Source organism: Paralichthys olivaceus, chromosome 6 (genome assembly GCF_024713975.1).
Source record: "Paralichthys olivaceus isolate ysfri-2021 chromosome 6, ASM2471397v2, whole genome shotgun sequence".
Lineage (NCBI taxonomy): Eukaryota > Metazoa > Chordata > Actinopteri > Pleuronectiformes > Paralichthyidae > Paralichthys > Paralichthys olivaceus.
Window position 1 is genome coordinate 2,544,862 of NC_091098.1, and position 18,622 is coordinate 2,563,483.

The window sequence follows — 18,622 nt, forward strand, 5'->3', positions numbered from 1 at the left end:
AGAATGTGGACTGGTTACATCACATACTACCTACTTCTATTCTATGCTTGGTTTGGGTGTTTTCATCTGATATGTTGACAATAAGGAAAAAGATCTCACCTTATTGTGGTTACAGGGCGTGCCTTATTAGCAATGGCTGCTGGGATACATGCTTCCTCCTGACATTCTTTCACCAGAGTATATTTGATGCCAACCCCAGCAGACACACCACCTGCTGCCTTCGAGGACATAACACATAAGCCTCCTTGATTCATCTCACCCTTCCTTTATTTTACATTATCATTGTATTCTGTGCCTGCTAAGGGATCAGCTCTAATTTGTACTCACCACATTGTCCAGAACTCCAGGGTGTGTCTGCTTAGTTTGGGAGCGTCGAGCCAGCCACATACTGACTTCCCCACTGTCACTGACGGTGTAACCATTGATGTGGACTCCATACCGTTTCACCCCAAAAAGACCTGGAGTACAGTATCACACTGAGTTCATGCAGCACTCCTACTGAGCAAACATAACATGGTGCTGCCACAGCATGCCTACACTTACTTGTAGCTGCTCTTTCCATCCACATCAGAGGAGGATCTGAAAATGTTGGCATCACACTATATTTCTGAAAAATGAGAATGTTTCATGTTTACTGATAAATTATAAAATGTAGAGTGTGAAAACTGTGGTTTTCTGATTTATATAGTCCAAGGTAGAATAAAAAAATTTGCATTAGCATTGATTTTCTTGGGATTGTGAGCGTTCACATCAAATCTAATGGAAAGTCAGCCATTGGTTGACAAAATCATAAGTACAGATTTTATCATTTGAAGTGAGGATGCTCAAAAAAAAAAGTCAGAAATGGAATAGGATCATCCTCTGAGGAGCTTGAATGTTTTTGGACCATTATGGTAAACTACTCATCACATGTTTGAGTATTTCTTGCAATCAATTGAAAGTGTAGGCCTGCAGGATCATTAAAATACATATAAACACTAGGGGTGTGCCAAAATATCGATACTAAGATATGTCGCGATATTTCGTCTTGCGGGACGTTATCGATACATTGGCGCCAAATATCGATATTTAAACAATAAACATACAGCCGCTCCAAACACATTCTCTCACAAAACCCTGCCACAATTTTATTTCACTACTTCAAGCCTTCACATGATAGCGCTTAGCATAAATGAGAGTGGGTGAAGTCGACTGCGGTAGAGAAGAAGGAGATGGATAGAAAAAATGGAAAAAGGAGAGAATGGCGCAAGGAGGGTTAGAAAACAGAGAAAAACACGTGAAAGATGCACCGTCGAATTTTAAATCAAAAGTCTGGGCCCACTTCGGCTTTTATGAGAATGGAACAACTCTTGATAAAGACTTAGCAATCTGCAAGAACTGTCTCGCGAGGGTCAAGTACACGGGCAACACGACGAACATGCATAGCCACCTGGTCCGTCATCATCCTGATCTTGCCGTGGAGGAGAGGCAGCTAACGACGCTAATGCTAACGCTTCTGTAGGCCAGCCTACAATCGATGCTGTATTCAAAGCAAAGCCTCATTCTGCATCCCCCAGGGCTGCCAGTAATACCAAGTCGATTGCTTGCTTTATTTGTAAAGATCTTCGACCATATGGTGTAGTCGAAAATGAACGCTTCCGCCGAATGCTACATACACTGGAACCAAGATATGACATACCCTGTCGAAAATACTTCACTGAAAAAGCTATCCCTGTAGGTTATTTTTCTAATCTAACGTTGTATTGTTGCTGATAGCGTAACATTTTTGTGTTAAAATCTATGTGTGTATCTGTTTTGTTAGTACATCATATAGATTAGATTAAATAAGATTAAATGTTATGATTGAGAATGAATGATAGCTTGAAATATGCTCATAATTTTAATATTATCTCATTATTTCTTTAAAGTTCTATGCTGCTCTGTTCTTGCATTAAGGCATAGGCAAGTTCAATTTTGATAGGTTACAAAATATAAATTGGATATAATGTGTAATCAAAATGTACATTAAATTCATGTTTTTAATGAAAGTTCCAGTCTGTCATGTGTTCTTTCATTAAGGTAAGAAAAAGTACCGTTGACATCTGCACCCTGAATGAGACCGACATCTCAAATGCTGAATAGGTTGTGCAATCCCTCAAGCCAATGCTGGTGGCAAAAAATATCATGTGTGATCTCCATCCATGCCCAGCTTTTGAGTAACACAACAAGCACCATCGAAGATTCTTCTCTTGTCAGAGAGATCAAGACCACCATCCACCAAGACCTGTCCAAGCGATATGACTCTATGGTGGAGAAAAACATTCTGCACATCTCATCAGCTTTAGACCCCAGGTTTAAGTCTCTGCAGTTCCTATTGCCACAAGACATTCAGGACACGTATGCCAAATTGATGTAAATGGCTGCTGCTCCGAAGGTATTATTAACATGATTTTAACAGTAGTAGGTCATCTTCTCTCAGTTTCTTTCTCTTCTTTTGTATGCATAAAAATTTAAAATTGATAGAAATAGTTGACTTGATATGACCTAAAACATGTTTTCAAATAGAAATGTAATAGTGTGTCACTGTTCATTTTCTTACAGGAAGATGCAGAAATGGATGAATCTCAAGTGAGCCCTGCTCCTATTGATGACAAGGAGGGAAGCACTGAGCAGCAGACTCCAGAGACCAATGCACACACACCAAAGAAGAAGAAGTCTGCGCTTGCTGATCTCCTTGGGCAGACGTTCAAGACCACCCACCATCAACTGTCGGCTACTTCCATAGCTGAAACGGAGGTCAAGCAATACCTAGATGCTCCACCTCTACCACTGACTGATGACCCATTGTACTGGTGGAAATCTCATGCTCAAGCCAACCCACTCCTTGTCAAGGACATCTGTGTGTCCCAGGGACCAGTGTACCTACGGAACGTGTTTTTTCTACTGCAGGTGACATAATCAGCTCTCAGAGGAGCTGTCTCACCTCTGAGCATGCTGACCAGTTGCTCTTCCTGAAGAAGAACATGCAGTTTTGAAATGTGTGTGCAGTACAGGTTTAGGTTAAAAGTACTAAGCACAAGTTAAATGTTCTCAGGTTTACAAATAACTAATTGATATTAGTATTAGCACTGAAATGTATGTGTTAAAATGTGTGCCCAGGTTTTCATAGACCACCCAGTTGTTTGAGATTATAATGTTTCTTTTTCATATGCAGTGAAATGTGCCAGTTTTCATAAAACAATTTGATTCTGCTTGTTAAGCAGCACTGATATGTGTTCATGTTGACAGAGGAGAAGTTGATAATACTAGCAGTGAGATTGTATTGTGTATGTGTATTGTGAGAGTGTATTTTCTGCATTCAGTTAGAGCAGTTAATACATTTCTTCAGTGACACAGATATTGGATGTATCGTGGATGAAATTTCTTACAATATATCAATTATCACTGTATCGTGATATTATCGTTATCATGGGCAAAATATTGTGATAGTATCGTATCGCGTCGTACCTGGTGATACCCAGCCCTAATAAACACTCATTCACCATGAATATCTGCTGAACTGAATGAAAAACTTGTCATTTAACTTTCCAAATGTCTTACTCTAAATCAGAATTGACTGGACCAGCAAGATGTAGAACACCACCTGAGGACCAGTGTGTTTGCATTATTACTTAACCTTGGAACTCTGTCAAAATCTAATCCCAAACTCTTCCAATGAAGTTATGTTTTCACATGGGTTTGTAGCAAGATTATGCAAAAACTACTCAAATGATTTCCATGAAATTATGTGAGGAGTGGGACATGATATAAGCCATTGAATTTTGGTGCAGATCCAGATTAGGAGTTGTTTAACTTTCTTTAACACTGCGAGAATGTTCATTCAACATTATCCTTGATTTCTCAGCGAATAATTCATGGATCCTGATGACAAAGTCTGACATGTTTAGAGGTCTGATATTTATGAGTGAGTGTAATTTGGTGCAGATCTAAATAAAACTTTGGATCTAGTTTGTATGTTTATTTTAGCAATTGCTCAAAAACTAGTGAACGGATTACCATGAAACTGGATGTGGTGTGGGTTAGTGACGAATTCATTAAATTTTGGTGCTGGTCTGGATCAGGGGGCGGATCCAGGAATTTTTACTTTCTTTAACGTTGATTTATTTATATGACATATTTAGGGGGCTGACAAACTTGGTATTGATGAGTATAAAACTTAAGTTGGATTACCACAAACCTTTGTGTAAGGATGCTGTGTGGGTCAGAGAAGAACCCATTAGAGGGATAGTACACCTAAAAATGAAAGATACTTGGATGAAACCACACAAGCAGTATTGAGGTTATGTTTTTGTTGTTTTTTTACATCTGAAGAAGGAGTCACTAGTTAGATACAGGATCCCTTTCTCACTTGCTTCTACATGGTGAGGTAAGGCGTTTTTTGTTTTACTTTTCACAAATTTCACTGGGAACAATGGATCAAGATGAACAAATAGGCATATTAAGGGGTTAGATGTGATATCTATACATGTGTGTAATTTGGAGCAGATTGATTTAAGGAGCCTGTTGAGCCTTGGCAGACGTACTGTATGTGCTCCTGTGAGTTATTCTAATTTGACTTTGTATTTTGCTGACATTGTAAATACTTCTAAATTATAAATAATGGTGTGTTCAATCTAACTGTCTCAGCTGGAATAACATAATAACACAATGAGGAAGGTTCAAGCAGCTGGGCAAATAACTAGACCTCAGAGATATGATAACATCACACCTGCTTTATGGTTTTGACATTGGCTCTCACTTTTTTTTAGGATTGATTTGATTTAAAAAAAAAAAATACTTTAAAGGGTCTTCATAATCTGGACCCAGGTTGTATCTCTGATCTATTAATTCCCTATTTACCTCTGCACAGCTTGCCATCTTTGGGCAAAGGTTCTGCTGTCACTTCCTGAATCTAGACGGAAACCTAAGACAGGAGCAGGACAGAGCGTTTGCCATCAGGGCCTCGAGGAACTGGAATGCCTGAGGAAACAAGTCTGTGATGGTGAAAACAACCATCTTAAAAACTCAAAACTTTACTTTAACCATTTGTTAACCACTTTGCATTGAAAGGTGCTCTATACATAACGTTATCATATTGTTATAGGACTCATCAGCAACTTTTCTCTCCCTGACATAAATATGGTTATGTCAGCATCAGACAAAGTCAGAGCCCCATAATACCTGCATTCCCCCAAGCTACAGCAGACAGTGTGTGTGTGTGTGTGTGTGTGTGTGTGTGTGTGTGTGTGTGTGTGTGTGTGAGACCTCGTCCCTCCATCCTCTGAGGCAGCTCAAGGACGCCTCCTGTCTCAGGGACTGCAGGACAGCGTCCACAGCCTCTGATCTCCTCCCGTACGAGTCCAGACTTTGACAAAGCGTCACTGCGCCACCCTGTGGCGGACTGAACACATCTGGATACCGTGTCAACAGAGCAGCCACGTGAGGAGGGATCCAGCCGACCTGCGCTTTGTCGATCTCAAACCTGCAGCAGCTGACGCGACAGGAGCCTGTGGAAAGAGAGAGCGGAGGTCACGGTGAAAGCCCCTCCACTGCCCACATGGTGTCACACCTCTCCACAGGACCACCGGTCTACCTGCGGAGTAGAAGTTATTCATTCGACTGAGGAGTTTGACCATCTTCTCTGACCAGGCAGCGTTAGCCATGTTAAACCAGTGTGTCGGCAAACCTCCTGTCACACACTTCTGCCCCGGAACGTCCCAGTCTGACTGGACACCGTCAACTACCCAGCGACGGTCCACTTCCTCCTCCTCTTCTTCTTCGTGGACGCAACAAGTGCTCCTCACCAACATTTGGCTCGACAGCGCCGTAACACCGAACTACTGTAGAAACAGGGTTGTCCACGTGTTAATAATAACATTAATCTGGGAGCCGTCATTTTTTCTTTAGATGTGTGTGGATGTTGTTTAAAATAAGAAGAAGTCTTCATTCATGCCAGCTTGCTCCAAGATGAGAGGAGATGGGAGAAAGCTCATGCTGTACTGGTGATCAAGTTTGAATGGATTCCTGCACACGGGAAAATAAGGGCAGATACTCCCACAGTAGTCAGAGGAAAGTAGGAGAGGTGAGGGCAACCAACAGAGACACAATAGAAGAGGACATAGTATAAGAGATTAGACTGAATCGGTTACCTGTTTGGTCTTTCTTCTTAAGACACATCTCAATAAAAAAAAGCTTCATGTCACATCGTGTCTATGGGTTTGATTAACTCTAAAGGAGACACGGTGATTTTACAAAACACAGATCTCTACAATCGACTACAGGCAAATATCCATTCTGACCCTCACTCCTTTCCAGACGGTGGCGCTAATAAGTCGATGACTGGGTTCCCAGCCGTGATTAAACACCAGAAGAAAGAAGGAGCACCAGCAGAAGAAGAAACAGAAGAAGAGATGAAGTGTTTCCTACAACAGAGTTGGATACGAAAACCATCGAGTTGGAAACAAGAGAAATAACACACCTGCACCAATGTGCCGTAGCATTCTGCTTTTTGCTAGCTTACTGGATAGGTCCGAACAAAGCTAGCTAGCTAGCATCCTGTCACTTAGCTTGGCCAATTCATTTGATCAGCGATCGAGGAGAGACTGGTCCGCTGAAGAAGAAGGTAGGATGTACTCAGTATCTCGAATGTGTGATGCCTGCAGCACCACCACGTCCTACTCAGTCCTACTGTAAATGATGACAACCCCACTCTACAGGTTCACGTCGCTCCTGGTGCACACACACGAAGCAGTGTCTCCACCGGTCCCACTTCAAATCGTTCACTCGGTTTACCCAGTGTTCACTCAACAAAGTCTCATTTAGAGGTGGACCCTTGTGTGAGACAGAGGAAACGTTACAACACGTGTTTTTGTCCGTGCTCCGTTTCCAGCAAAGGATGGCTGGATATTAGAAATCCATCATCAAGTGATGCCATTCTGACCGTAAACGTCTCCCGTTTCCTGTTTTATTTTGATAATCTAAATCCATCTGTTTCTGACATGGTTAACATGATAAGCCTCATGGGTACATATTATATTCTTTAGTGTAAACAGGGAAATTACCATCCCCAAAAATGTTTATATGATGTAGTTAATCACTTGAAACAATGCACTGTGGTAAAGCAAAAACGTTTTATTAGGAAATGTGTAAATTCTTGATTCATGTTCCCCTTTTGGAGATCCAATGTGTTCAATATTTACTCCTAACACTTTACTAACCCTTTCTTTAATTTTCTGTGTGTTTGGTTTTCGTACTAAGTCTCATATTTGTCCAAATATCCCCCTTTCCTGTGTTTGACAACATTTATTTTGTCTTTGTCTATACGTATGTGTTTTGTATGTATTCACTAGCCCTGATCTCTCTCCTCATCATGTTGCTGCTGACTGCTGTGTTTCAGACCAGTATCCGCACTGGCTCCCTGTGTCTGTCCCTGATGTTGGACTGCAGAACTAACATAACTGTTGTTTAACATTAAACACCATCCCAGCAGGTATTGGGAGTCACAATAGAAGCCCACAGTCTTTCCCATTGTGGTTTCAAACATACTTCTACTGGGGAAACCCATTTCTTTTGACTACCTCAACTTTCTAAATGTTATACAAATGCAGATTATAATAACACTTTATAACCTCCAATTCACCTCTGCTGCCATATCTTGTCTGTTGTGAAGGTCCAATGTCTGTCATGGCGTCAGAGGTCAGCATGCAGGAGATGAGTGAGGTGGTGATTGTCACCATACCAGAAAGTGTGGCAGAGGACCTCCCCTCTGTGGTGGAGGAGGATAAAGCAGTGCTGGTGACTGCACAGCTGAGCCCTCAGCCAGGGTAAGGTGTACACAGTGCACACAGCATTTTGGTCGTCAACACAGATAGACTTGACACAGAATGCTGAATTAATGAGGAGAATGGTTGTTGTTTACTTTGCTAAACAGAAACTTAAAGACAGTGTGCACTTTCATGTGGTTTCCCAGGGAGGAGGTCCTCACAGTAGCACCAGTGGAGGCAGAGGCTGAGGCCAGCACATCAGATGCACTGTCAAAGGAGGAGGCAGTCATAGGTCAGTGACCTGCAGGATTTTGTTCCACGTTTTTTAGTCATGAACTCTGAAAAATGTGGGTCTGGACTTAATCTGTCTTTCACATATGAGGAATGTAGCAGGAGATTTTCCAGGAAAGCTGCTTTCTGACATGCACTGAACTCCGGAGATGCTCTGGACATTCTCCAGGGGGCTCTATGTCAATCAATCAATCACATTTATTTATATAGCACGGTATCACAACAAACAGTTGTCTCAGGGTGCTGCACAAAAGTCCAAGATCTTAAGAAACACAAAATCCAACTTGTTCCACACCGAGCAAGCATGAGCAACAGCGGGGAGGAAAATCTCCGAGGTGGAAGAAACCTCAGGCAGAACCAGGCTCAGTGTGGACGGCCTCTGCCAGGACCGGTTGGGGGGATGGAGAAATAACAAGTAATATAGGGGAACAAAAGGAAATGGGGGGGGGGTTGAGTCAGTGTCAGGTCAGGGGCTTGAATCCAGCCCGGGAATCTGCACATGGACGTTTGCATGGTCTTCCAAGGGTGCGGTGGTCCCCCCAGGCACTCCTGCCTCCCTCATGGTCCAACATGCGCAGTAGTAGGAGCCATGGCTCCAGAGGGGAGAGGTCCTCAGGTGGGAGTACTGGTGGTTCCGTGAGCCCTCACGTCAGCCCTGCGAAAGACCAGCGACCTCACTAGGTCCATCCCTCACCAGGACGGGCTCCGGAGAGCCGCACAGCATGGACCAAGGAGGGGAGGAGAAGACCCAAGGAGTTAGAGATATGTAATAAGATATAACAAAATAAACCAGGCAGAGAGTGAAGAAGAGAGAGGAAGATAGAAGGTGCTGGTGCCTGATGGTTGATCCCCCAGCACTGTAGGCCTATAGCAGCCTAGCTATGGATGACTATGGTTCAGGGTTGAGCTAAAAGCTTTATCAAAAAGGAAGGTTGTAAGTCTAGCCTTAAATGTAGAGACTGTGTCTGCCTCCCTCACTGAGAGTGGGAGTTGGTTCCAAAGGAGAGGAGCTTGGTAACTGAAAGTTCTACCACCCATTCTACTCTTAGTAACTCTAGGCACTACAAGGAGTCCCGAGTTCAGGGGGCAAAGTGGTCTGTGGGGGCAGTAAGGGGTTAAGAGCTCTTTATATATGATGGGGCCTGATTGTTGAGGGCCCCATCAAGTCAGAAGGAGGATTTTGAACTCTATCCTCTGTTTAACAGGGAGCCAGTGAAGTGACACGTCTATGTGTGAACGCAAATGTCCAAGTTAGAGTCTTTGGACCTTTTGTGAACAGGACTTTCTCCTGCCAGTCCCCTAGTATAAAGGGTACAGAAAGTCAGGAGGAGTTGATGTGAGAACACAGCAGGAGATCCTCCAGAACACAGAACATAACAAAAAAAAAAATACAAATGAAAAAGTGCAGCCATGCGCGTAGAAGAAACTGCCAACGCTGGTGTTGATGTGCTGTAAACAAACACATGTGATCCTCTCAGCAGAATTAATATGTTACACCCTGTCTCTGCCTGCTGCATCATCCCCACACCTGAATGCTCCAGAGATTTCTGTGTTGATGGGAACGCATCAGAGCAGAAAACCTCCTACTGCGTTGTTGAGTTCTGCTGACATCCTCCTCCACGTCTGAAAACGACTTAAGAAGTGTTCACAATATTAGCAAGCTTTCAGAGGAGGGTTGGAGCCTCGGTAGAGCATGCAGGAGGTGTGATGTAACATGCGCTGCTGCAGTGACCCCACGTTTTTGTTTACAGCACACTGTGTCAGCGTTTTATTATGAAAAGCTGTTCTACGTGTATGGCTCCTCTTTCTCCTCCTGAGATATTTGTATCTTTTAGTTTTTTTCAGTTTTGCCTCTGTCACATCGAAACGTCATTGACACACCCACAAGCTTGTGCCGAATAGCCTGCTATATTCTCACATGGGCTCACTTGGACAGAGTTAGCCTCTTTGGACAAATTCAAGATATTAATCTGAGTTCAATGCATGTCTTAAAGCAGCTCATGTAAAATAGAGCAGACTTGAGGCCGTGCAGTAGCTTGGTTAATTTAATAGCCACTGAAACTCACTCTTCTTTGAGTCCTGTAATTCACTGCTCTGTAGTGGTTATCAGCGATGTTCTGCTACTCTTGACTTTTTGTGCAGTAAATGAAATCCACTAATTACGACAGGGATCTGTGGCTTCGGTCCAGGTTGGTGGCCTGATCTCCGGCTCCTCATGTCCACATATATTGTGAAAGACTGGTCAGACTAGCACTCCTGCTAACATTGTTGTTTGAATGGGTTAATGAGAGGCCCATTGTAAAACCTCTCAGACATTAATGACAATGCCGTATGTTGCAGACAGTCCAGCTTCATCTAGTGTCATGATCACATAATATTTTGAATGTATATTTTGTATGAGCAGGTGAAAACTGACTGGACGGTAGTAAGAGGTTGTTTCTGTCTCTGGCTCTGCAGTGAAGTTAACTGAAGAGGTAGATGTGGAAGCTGATATCTTCTACCCAATCACCTGCGGAGACGCCAAAGCCACGCTGGTCTGGAAGAAGTTTGTCTGCCCGGGGATCAATGTGAAATGTGTCCAGGTAGAATTGTTCTTTGACACAACAGAGCCTGAATAAAATCACATTCCTCAGCACATTAAAGGTATCGATTCACAACTGTTTCACAACACAAACGGTTTATTCTCCCTTTTTATCAGTTCAACGAGCAGCTCATCAGCCCAAAGGAGTTTGTGTGTTTAGCAGGGAAATCCACTCTGAAGGATTGGAAGAGAGCCATCCGCCTCAACGGCACCATGCTCAGGTCTGGATCAACATGATAAGCTCACCATGAATTTGACTTGATATTATTGGATACAACCTCCCCCAGCCTCCTTCTCAGTTGCAGAATTTATTCCACAAAATTTAAGTCTGGTTTAATGTCTGGTTCAAAGTGAGGTTAAGCATCGGTCTAAATCCAGGATCTATCACTTGGCTCTTGGACACTTTTGGAAGGGTTTCGAGGATTAGTAATATTTAAATGTCTTTGCACATTTACCTTGATCTCTCAGAAATTAATTCATGGATCTTGATGAAGAACTGGCAAATTTAGGGGACTGATATTTAAGTCTGCAATTTGGTGCCGATCTTATTAAGAATCGTTATCTAGTAAATATAAATGTGGTTTCAGGGGACAGGGGTCTGCACTCTGCTATTGTAGTTTCTATCTGATTTCACCTCACAGTCCACTAGGAGTTTGTCACCAGTGAAAATACTATCTAAAGTATTTTAGTATTTCATGGTATTTTGAATTATATAAAAAAACACATTCAACCAAACAAAAGATGATTTCAACTAACACCATTTTTTCTATTGCTCTTTTAAATTCTTTTTGACCAAATATTCGTGAAGTGAAAAACTGATGACATGACAGCGCCCACTCCAGGCCTTCCCTCTCGTCAGTGGTTGACGTGCAGTTAACAAATATGCCTCAGGATGGCACTGTTCCATCACACATGGTTGTCAGTAAACTCCAGCAGTGCAGCCAGATGTTTTGTGTAACGCCTCATCATATTTCATATCACAGGAAGATCATGGACTCAGGTGAACTGGACTTCTACCAGCATACAAAGGTCTGTTCCAACACCTGCCGCAGCACTAAGATAGACCTGGTGGGAACAAAAGTGTCCATCAGCAGCGAGCAATCAGTTGACCTGGTCTCTGCCACCCCCTCATCAGCTGACTGTAAGTTCTACAGCTTCACACTTCATGCTACCCCAGGAGTTATTCTGATCTTATTGCATATAGTATGTATAGATAGTATATATGTTGCCCTGGTGCATACTGGGAGGCTTCCCAACACACCTATGTCGTATAAATATAATCACATATTCAGCAGCAAGTCCCATGAATTCTGATCATGATTTCAACTCCAATCATTTAACCTAAAAGCAACACATTAGTCTTGATGAATAATGCAACACAGTCAAACACTCTGTCACAGCCACACACACACACACACACACACACACACACACACACACACACACACTCTCTCTCACTCTCTCACTCAGAGTGACAAGCTTTGGAAGAATTACCCCTGTCAGCACTGTAGTCCAGAATAAAAACATAGTGGTCTAAGTGTGGTGATGTGCACAGTGAGTGTTTCCTGTCTGTGTTGCAGTAAATGGAACACTAGCCTCGTTTCCTGAAGTGACAGAGGAAACATCGGAGTGGGTCACAGCCATCGGAGGTGAGCAACCTTCACCACCATGAGGAATGAACTGAATGAGTGAAGCGTTTTTACTCGTTATGATGTGATACGTTTGTTTGTGTGTGCGTTCAGAGGACTCTGTGGTGTTCTGGCGTTCTGTGAAGGAGGCAGGACTGCTGGAGGAGGTGGTGGAGGACTTTCAGAAGGAGCTGCAGGAGGTGCTTAAAGGACTTCAGGAGAGAGTGTGTGACCCACCACTACAAGTCAAAGGTTAGAGATACCCACCTCCCCACACACAAGTTAGGCTGGCTTTATAAAACATGACGCTTAAATGATCCCTGTCTGTGATTTCTGTGGAGAAAGACCTGCCTTTTAAATCAACATTCCAGAAATGAAATCCCCAAAGGTTTTCAGGTTCACTGTTTGTATTTGCAAATAAACCTAATAAATGAAAAAGGATTGTTAAAGTCCTGAGGAGGGCACGCGCTTCCAAACACAGGATAAAAAAACAACAATAAATAGATAAAGTTGAATGGTGCTCCCACAGCTGGAATACAGCACTTCCAATGAAGATGACGGTTTTTAGGTTCCTGCCTCATTGATGGATACTTGCTTTTAAAACATTGACTACTCACCATCAGCAGCACAGTGTGGGAGGGTAAATGATAACATTAGCAATGGCTTCATTCCTTTAAGAGCCAAGTCAGTGAGTGAGCATTAATACAGCAGAGCCCCTGTTTTGGCTCAGAGTGGAGAACAGACGTCATTAATTGTTTATTCCACGTGTGATTTTCCTGCTTGGACGAGACCAAATGTCTGCTGTGAAAAGTCTGTTTTTTAACATCCCACAGAGAAACATCCAGTGCTATCACATGCTGTATGAAAAGACATGTTCTGGATGGTTTGTAACGTCCGTCACAACAACACTGATCATAATGAAGGATACTTTTTTTAAAGTAGTACATTTTTTCTTCATAGCTGAGGATTAATTCCTTTATTCACGCCCCAGACAGTGCTAGCTCTCTTCCTCCTTCTCTTGCACATGACATACAGAGACACACACACACACACACACACACACACACACCAAATAAGTTTGGTTGTTATGTTCAGTAACTTGCAAAACAGTCTTTAAAAGTGATAAGGTTGTGATCCTGCCTGAAAAAAAATCATATTTTATTTTTGCCATATCTCAGATGTCATCCCTGACAGCTGAGATATGGCAAGAAAAACAGATAACAGTGATGTTAGTAGGTGGAAGAATACAGGGATTTCTCTCTGTTTGTATCTGACGGAGTCCAGTTCACATTTGTGATATGGAAATGTTCCCAACTCCTGACCCTCAGATACTGTTGTTGCTTCTTCTTCAGATTTAATGTACAAGACAATGACATAACTCAAAGTTTTTACAAAAGCCAGTTTAACAGTCACGTATACATTTAAGTGAGTTCTACCACACGGTAATAGGATTTTCCATGTTTCAGTATTTTTTGCCCACAGGCCATTTTGTATCTTAGGATGAAATCAGTAGATTTGCCCTAGAATATAAAAGCTGTATGCCAGTGAATGTGAATTGTTGCTTGTTTTTTCAGATGCAGTTTTGCTCAACAATATCGTGCAGAACTTTGGGATGTTGGACCTGGTGAAGAAGGTTCTGGCCAGTCATAAGAGCCAGATGGACCGTTACAGAGAACAGTACACTCGCAGCCTTGCTGGTCAGTCGGGGGAATCCTCAGTGAAGTCCTCATTCTCAGAATAGAGACATATTTTTAGAGGCTTGACTAATTTATTCAGCTCTGCCCTCTAAACTGTATGAAAGTGTTAATAGAAATCATTGTATGTGTGTGCGCTTTCTTCTTCTGCAGCTCTGGAGCAGCAGTGTGATGAGCACAGGAAGCGAGCCAAGGAGCTGAAGAGTAAATCCCAGCACCTCAACAACGTCCTGATGACCCTCACCCCAGTCCCTTCAACCCCGCCACCCAAGCGTCCCCGGCTGACCCGCACCGTCTCCGGCCCGGCCAAGGTCAGCGCTGCTCCTACCCAAATCACTCTGCCTTTCAACCAGCTTACTGGCCTGCCACTGGGCAAGGTTCTGACCATGGCAGGAGGCCCAGCCGGCACCAACCTAGGTGGGTACACTCTGCTGACCTCCACGCTTTCTGGGTCAGAGCTGGTGAGCGACTCCTCTAACTTGACTGTGCTGTCCACGACGGCGGGTCAGGAGGGCGCAGCCGGCGCCAGCGGCTCCGCGGCCTCCACGGCCTTCGTTAAGATGGTTGGCCCTCAGTTCCAGCTGGTGACGCTGCCGGCTACTCTGCAGAGCTTGGCACCCTCACAGAACGTGGCCATCCAACAGCAGGTCAGCAGCATCAGTGTGGTGGACGCCACAGCAACCATTGATGATTCACAAGAGGAAGCCCCGGCTGATGGTGATGACGAAGGTCAGCCAGAGCAGGTTAAAGAAGAAAATGTGGAGCAGGTGGTTGAACAGCAATGAGACGAAGGATGGCTCTTCTCTCCCCCGTCTCCCAATGACCCTCATTTCATCATTTGGATTGAATGTGCATTTCCTGTGATGTTTGAGGAACCAGTTTATCTTTTACAGATCCTTGTGTGTTCATTCGTCATTTCACACAACACGTAAGCCTTCCTTTAAGATGCCCTTCACATTTCAAGATACCCACATTTCTGTTTTGCATCTGGTAGTGAGGTGGGAGTATGTTGAATGTGATTTTACTGTAAATATGTTTTTGTACCTAATATATTTGATACAGTTGTATGAATTTGTTTCATGTAGGCTGTAAAAGGAGCATTGTTCAGTTTAATAAATGCTCAATTTTTGAGGAAAAAGTGTCCATTATTACACATCATACATGTGAATGTTTTCATTAGCTCATAGTGGAGGTGTGAACAGAGATAAACAGACGGGGACTTGTATCATTACCTCACATTGTATCTCTCAGCCTTGATTCTATAAGAAAATGTATAAGAAAATCTTCAGGTCCAGTCATCAGCTTTTTATCTGGAGCTTTTGGTTGCATCTAAATGTCTTCATCACGAGAAGATCGCTCAGTTGTAATGAAAGTGTGTTTGCTGTAAACAAATGAGTGAGGTTTCATCTGCTCACCCTGTGTTACTCACTGTCTGCACAGTGAACCTGTGGTCAGCCAGTCAAATTCATCTTATTTTCTTAGAGAGCGGACGGGAGTGAAAGAGTTTTTACTTGGCCACAAGATGTCGCCATACTGCTAATGAGTGAGTTGAATGGTCAGACTTGAGCAGGTTGTCTGTAGATGTGTCCTGTGTCTCATGTAACTGGTCTGCTTTTGAACCAAGGAGAAAGAAGGAATCTGTCGCCCATCATCTCTTCATCACAGTTTAGATGGATGGAGAAAACAGCCAATGCTGATGCCAGTGGAAATGTAAATAAGACAAATCGTATCAGTATAATAATAATACTAATTTGAACAGTGACAGATGAGTGGTATATATCTGGTTTGATTCCGTCGGCCAATGCAACCTTTTCAAATCATTTAGTTTGACTTAACCTAACTCACATTACATCAATTTTTCAGTTATAAGAAATGTTCATATCAAATTTTAAAATCTGTATGAATGTTTCATCCCTTTTTTTCTGTCTTTATAGCTGGAGTCAATGAATCCAACCACACCGTTAGCTGTAATAATAATGTAACAATAAGAGTTTATATGTAATTCCAGTGCACATGATGTAGACTATGTAGAATTAAAGAGCGTGTTTAGGGGATCTTATAAAATACCTTTCATCTCGTCGTGTCCAGGTTCTGAGCTGGCGAATAAGGTCAAACAATAAAAGTGGTGCACTCTGAATGGAGTCTGGCACTGAGGCTGAAATCACTGGAACATTTCATGGTTTTATTAAACAAGCATCCTTTATTGAAAGAGACTATACTGCCGACAACACAGAGTATACACAGGAGGCAGCAGAGTAGGCTACAAGCAAGGCAGGCAGGCATATGATACTTGTGGAGAGATGGTGGCGCTTCAGGTGAACCTGCACGAGTTCCTTCCAGTGTTAGTTCGATTTCTCTATAGGCTCAGATCATCGTAGGAGGAATAGGGCTCCTCCACTGAGCGCACAGAGATTTTGAAGTGGCGCCGCAGAAAGCCTCCGTAGCGCTTGTCCCACTTCAGGTTGTTCAACTTTGGTCGGACCCGTCTCATGAAGCCTCCGTAGCGCTTCTGCAGCTCCTCGGGCTCCTGGCTCTCCTGCTCCGCCGAGCTACTCCTCCTTGATTTGGGGCCGAATTTGCGTAAAAAGCCGCCGTAGCGTTTACTATAAGTGCGCGGCAGCGTCGGATCCTCCGGTGCGTCGTGCGCGTCTCGCTCCTCCAGCCTCTTCAACAAGTCCTCGTATTTCTTGGGCAGCGCGGCGGCCTTCATGATGTAGTTGTCGCGCCCCGGCGAGCTGAAGATTTTGTTCTTGTTCTTGTCGATTCTCTTGATGAAGCCTCCGTAGCGTTTGACCAGCTCCGCCTGCTGCCTCTCCTCCTCCTCCGCGCCCTCATCCTGGATGAAGTCCGCCAGCGCCGGCGCCTGGACGCAGCTCTGCGCCTCACACTCCGCACTGCACGACTGCACGACACACACACACACACACACACACACACACACACACACACATACACACACACACACACACACACACACACACACACACACACACACACAGAGAGAGAGAGAGAGAGAGAGAGAGGAGTGTGAGACGTGAGATCATGCTCGGGTCAGATTTACTCTTTAAAACATTAGACCACAGCTCCACCTCACACCTCATAGACAAGACACGGCAGTTTTATTTATAAAGCATCTTTCATACACAGAAGTAGCTGTACAGATATATTTAAAAAGAAAAAAAATAAAGAAAACAATTTAAAATCAGAAAGCACAGTTTAAAACCCTTTTAACCATCTTTGAGGAGCCATCTTCCATCTTTGTTCATACTCGTGACTCAAAACCTATTGTTACTCCACTGATATTGTGTCTTAGGATATTTATTTTCTCATTATTCAATCGAAAATATCAAGAGAACGAAAACAGAATAAAGTAGAAGTAAAGTTCTTACAGAAAAAATGAGTAATCACCACTTTTGGATGTTGGTAATTTCCAGGAGCCATCTTCCATCTTTGTTCATACTCGTGACTCAAAACCTATTGTTACTCCACTGATATTGGGTCTTAGGATTTTTATTTTCTCATTAGTCAATAATCGAAACCATGATAACAGAATAAAGTAAAAGTAAAGTTCTTAGAGAAATAATGAGTAATCACCACTTTTGGATGTTGAGTTTTCCTGATTTTGAGCTCAACCCATTTGTAGTGGAGGCTTGATTAGAAAAGTGAAAAGGCGCAGTAATGGTCTAAGGAGTGGGTCTTACCAGGCCGCTGCTGCTGCTGCTGCTGCTGCTGCTGCTGAAAGCTGCGTCGGGGCTGAGGACTTGCTGCACACATTTCTGACACAGTGAAGAGCAGTCTGAATGAATGGAGGGCGGCAAGCTCAGGATCAGCACCAGGACATACCACTCCATTCTTCAGCAGGTCCCTGACACACACACACACACAGACACACAGAGAGAGAGAGAGAGAGAGAGAGGAGGCTCAGAATCAGATTTGGTTTTTGGCTGATACATCTCTCCAGATATTGATGAACAATTTCACTCAGTGTCAATTACAATCAAATATTATTCATTTAGAGCGTTTTAAAAATTGCTCATGCCAACATTTATTACTTCTATTGACCATGTCGACTTGTGCACCGTGCGCAATGGCGCACTGGTGCCAAGTCTTTCCACCATAACCTCGTTTAAGCACAAAAAGCCACAAACGTGGTCTAAATGACAGTTCCTCAAAGACAATCAGAGTCAGTACCTCAGGAGTTGGATGTACTTCCAGGCACGTTAAGACTCGCAGAGGCGCATCTACCATCAAGTGCAAGCTCGCTGTCCGCTCTCCTGCGCTCCTCTGCGCGGCGCCTTCTTTTTATCGCCGGAGACTTGGCTGTGTCACCGCCATGCATCAGAGCGGCTTCTATTAACGGACCAATGGGAGGGAAATAAAGTGCGTAAATAATCCCACCGCCTCCCCGCTCCTGGAGTTTTTAACAACGCCCACACAGAGACAGGAGAAACATCATCATCATCATCATCATCATCATCATCATCATCATCATCATCATCTTTGTAATTCGATCTCTGTAAATCACACAACAAGTATAAACCATGACTAAAATGATTTGAAGTGATGTAGAGATGAATGGAATACACTGATCCACAAATACTTACTGTAAGTCTAATTGGGTACAAATAGAAATATTGACTGCCTCTA

At 43.2% G+C, this 18,622-nt stretch overlaps 3 protein-coding genes across 6 annotated transcripts in view; 1 reads left to right on the forward strand and 2 right to left on the reverse strand.

The window, feature by feature from the left end:
- Positions 1 to 5,871, reverse strand: part of tpk2 (thiamin pyrophosphokinase 2) — an 88,822-nt gene extending 82,951 nt beyond the window's left edge. The window contains exons 1-5 of one of the 3 annotated variants that reach the window (XR_011243171.1): positions 5,612 to 5,871; positions 5,284 to 5,525; positions 544 to 607; positions 328 to 458; positions 100 to 218 (exon numbers count right to left, since the gene is read on the reverse strand). Coding sequence is in view for 2 of the 3 variants with exons in the window: in XM_069526383.1 (XP_069382484.1) it covers positions 100 to 218; positions 328 to 458; positions 544 to 607; positions 5,284 to 5,525; positions 5,612 to 5,828 (773 nt within the window). In the remaining variant the exon portion in view is untranslated. The remainder of the gene's footprint in view (positions 1 to 99; positions 219 to 327; positions 459 to 543; positions 608 to 5,283; positions 5,526 to 5,611) is intronic. The other 2 variants (XM_069526383.1, XM_069526382.1) reach the window with 2 other exon arrangements.
- Positions 5,872 to 6,335: 464 nt separating this feature from the next.
- On the forward strand, positions 6,336 to 15,113 carry gmeb2 (glucocorticoid modulatory element binding protein 2). 2 transcript variants are annotated; one of them, XM_020103261.2, is made up of 11 exons: positions 6,336 to 6,640; positions 7,415 to 7,507; positions 7,688 to 7,841; positions 7,988 to 8,073; positions 10,530 to 10,654; positions 10,771 to 10,874; positions 11,637 to 11,794; positions 12,234 to 12,302; positions 12,396 to 12,533; positions 13,856 to 13,978; positions 14,129 to 15,113. In XM_020103261.2, the coding sequence occupies exons 3-11, from the start codon at positions 7,693 to 7,695 to the stop codon at positions 14,758 to 14,760; spliced, it is 1,584 nt and encodes a 527-aa protein (XP_019958820.2). In that variant the 5' UTR covers positions 6,336 to 6,640; positions 7,415 to 7,507; positions 7,688 to 7,692; the 3' UTR covers positions 14,761 to 15,113. The 2 variants fall into 2 exon arrangements, with proteins under 2 accessions (XP_019958820.2, XP_069382481.1); XM_069526380.1 differs by lacking the exon at positions 7,415 to 7,507.
- Positions 15,114 to 16,155: 1,042 nt separating this feature from the next.
- pdyn (prodynorphin) lies at positions 16,156 to 18,311 on the reverse strand. Its single transcript, XM_020103250.2, has 3 exons — positions 18,167 to 18,311; positions 17,677 to 17,840; positions 16,156 to 16,877 (listed from the first exon to the last, which is right to left on the reverse strand). Exons 2-3 carry the CDS (start codon positions 17,824 to 17,826, stop codon positions 16,332 to 16,334), a joined length of 696 nt encoding a protein of 231 aa, XP_019958809.2. The 5' UTR covers positions 17,827 to 17,840; positions 18,167 to 18,311; the 3' UTR covers positions 16,156 to 16,331.
- Between the last annotated feature and the right edge of the window lie 311 nt (positions 18,312 to 18,622).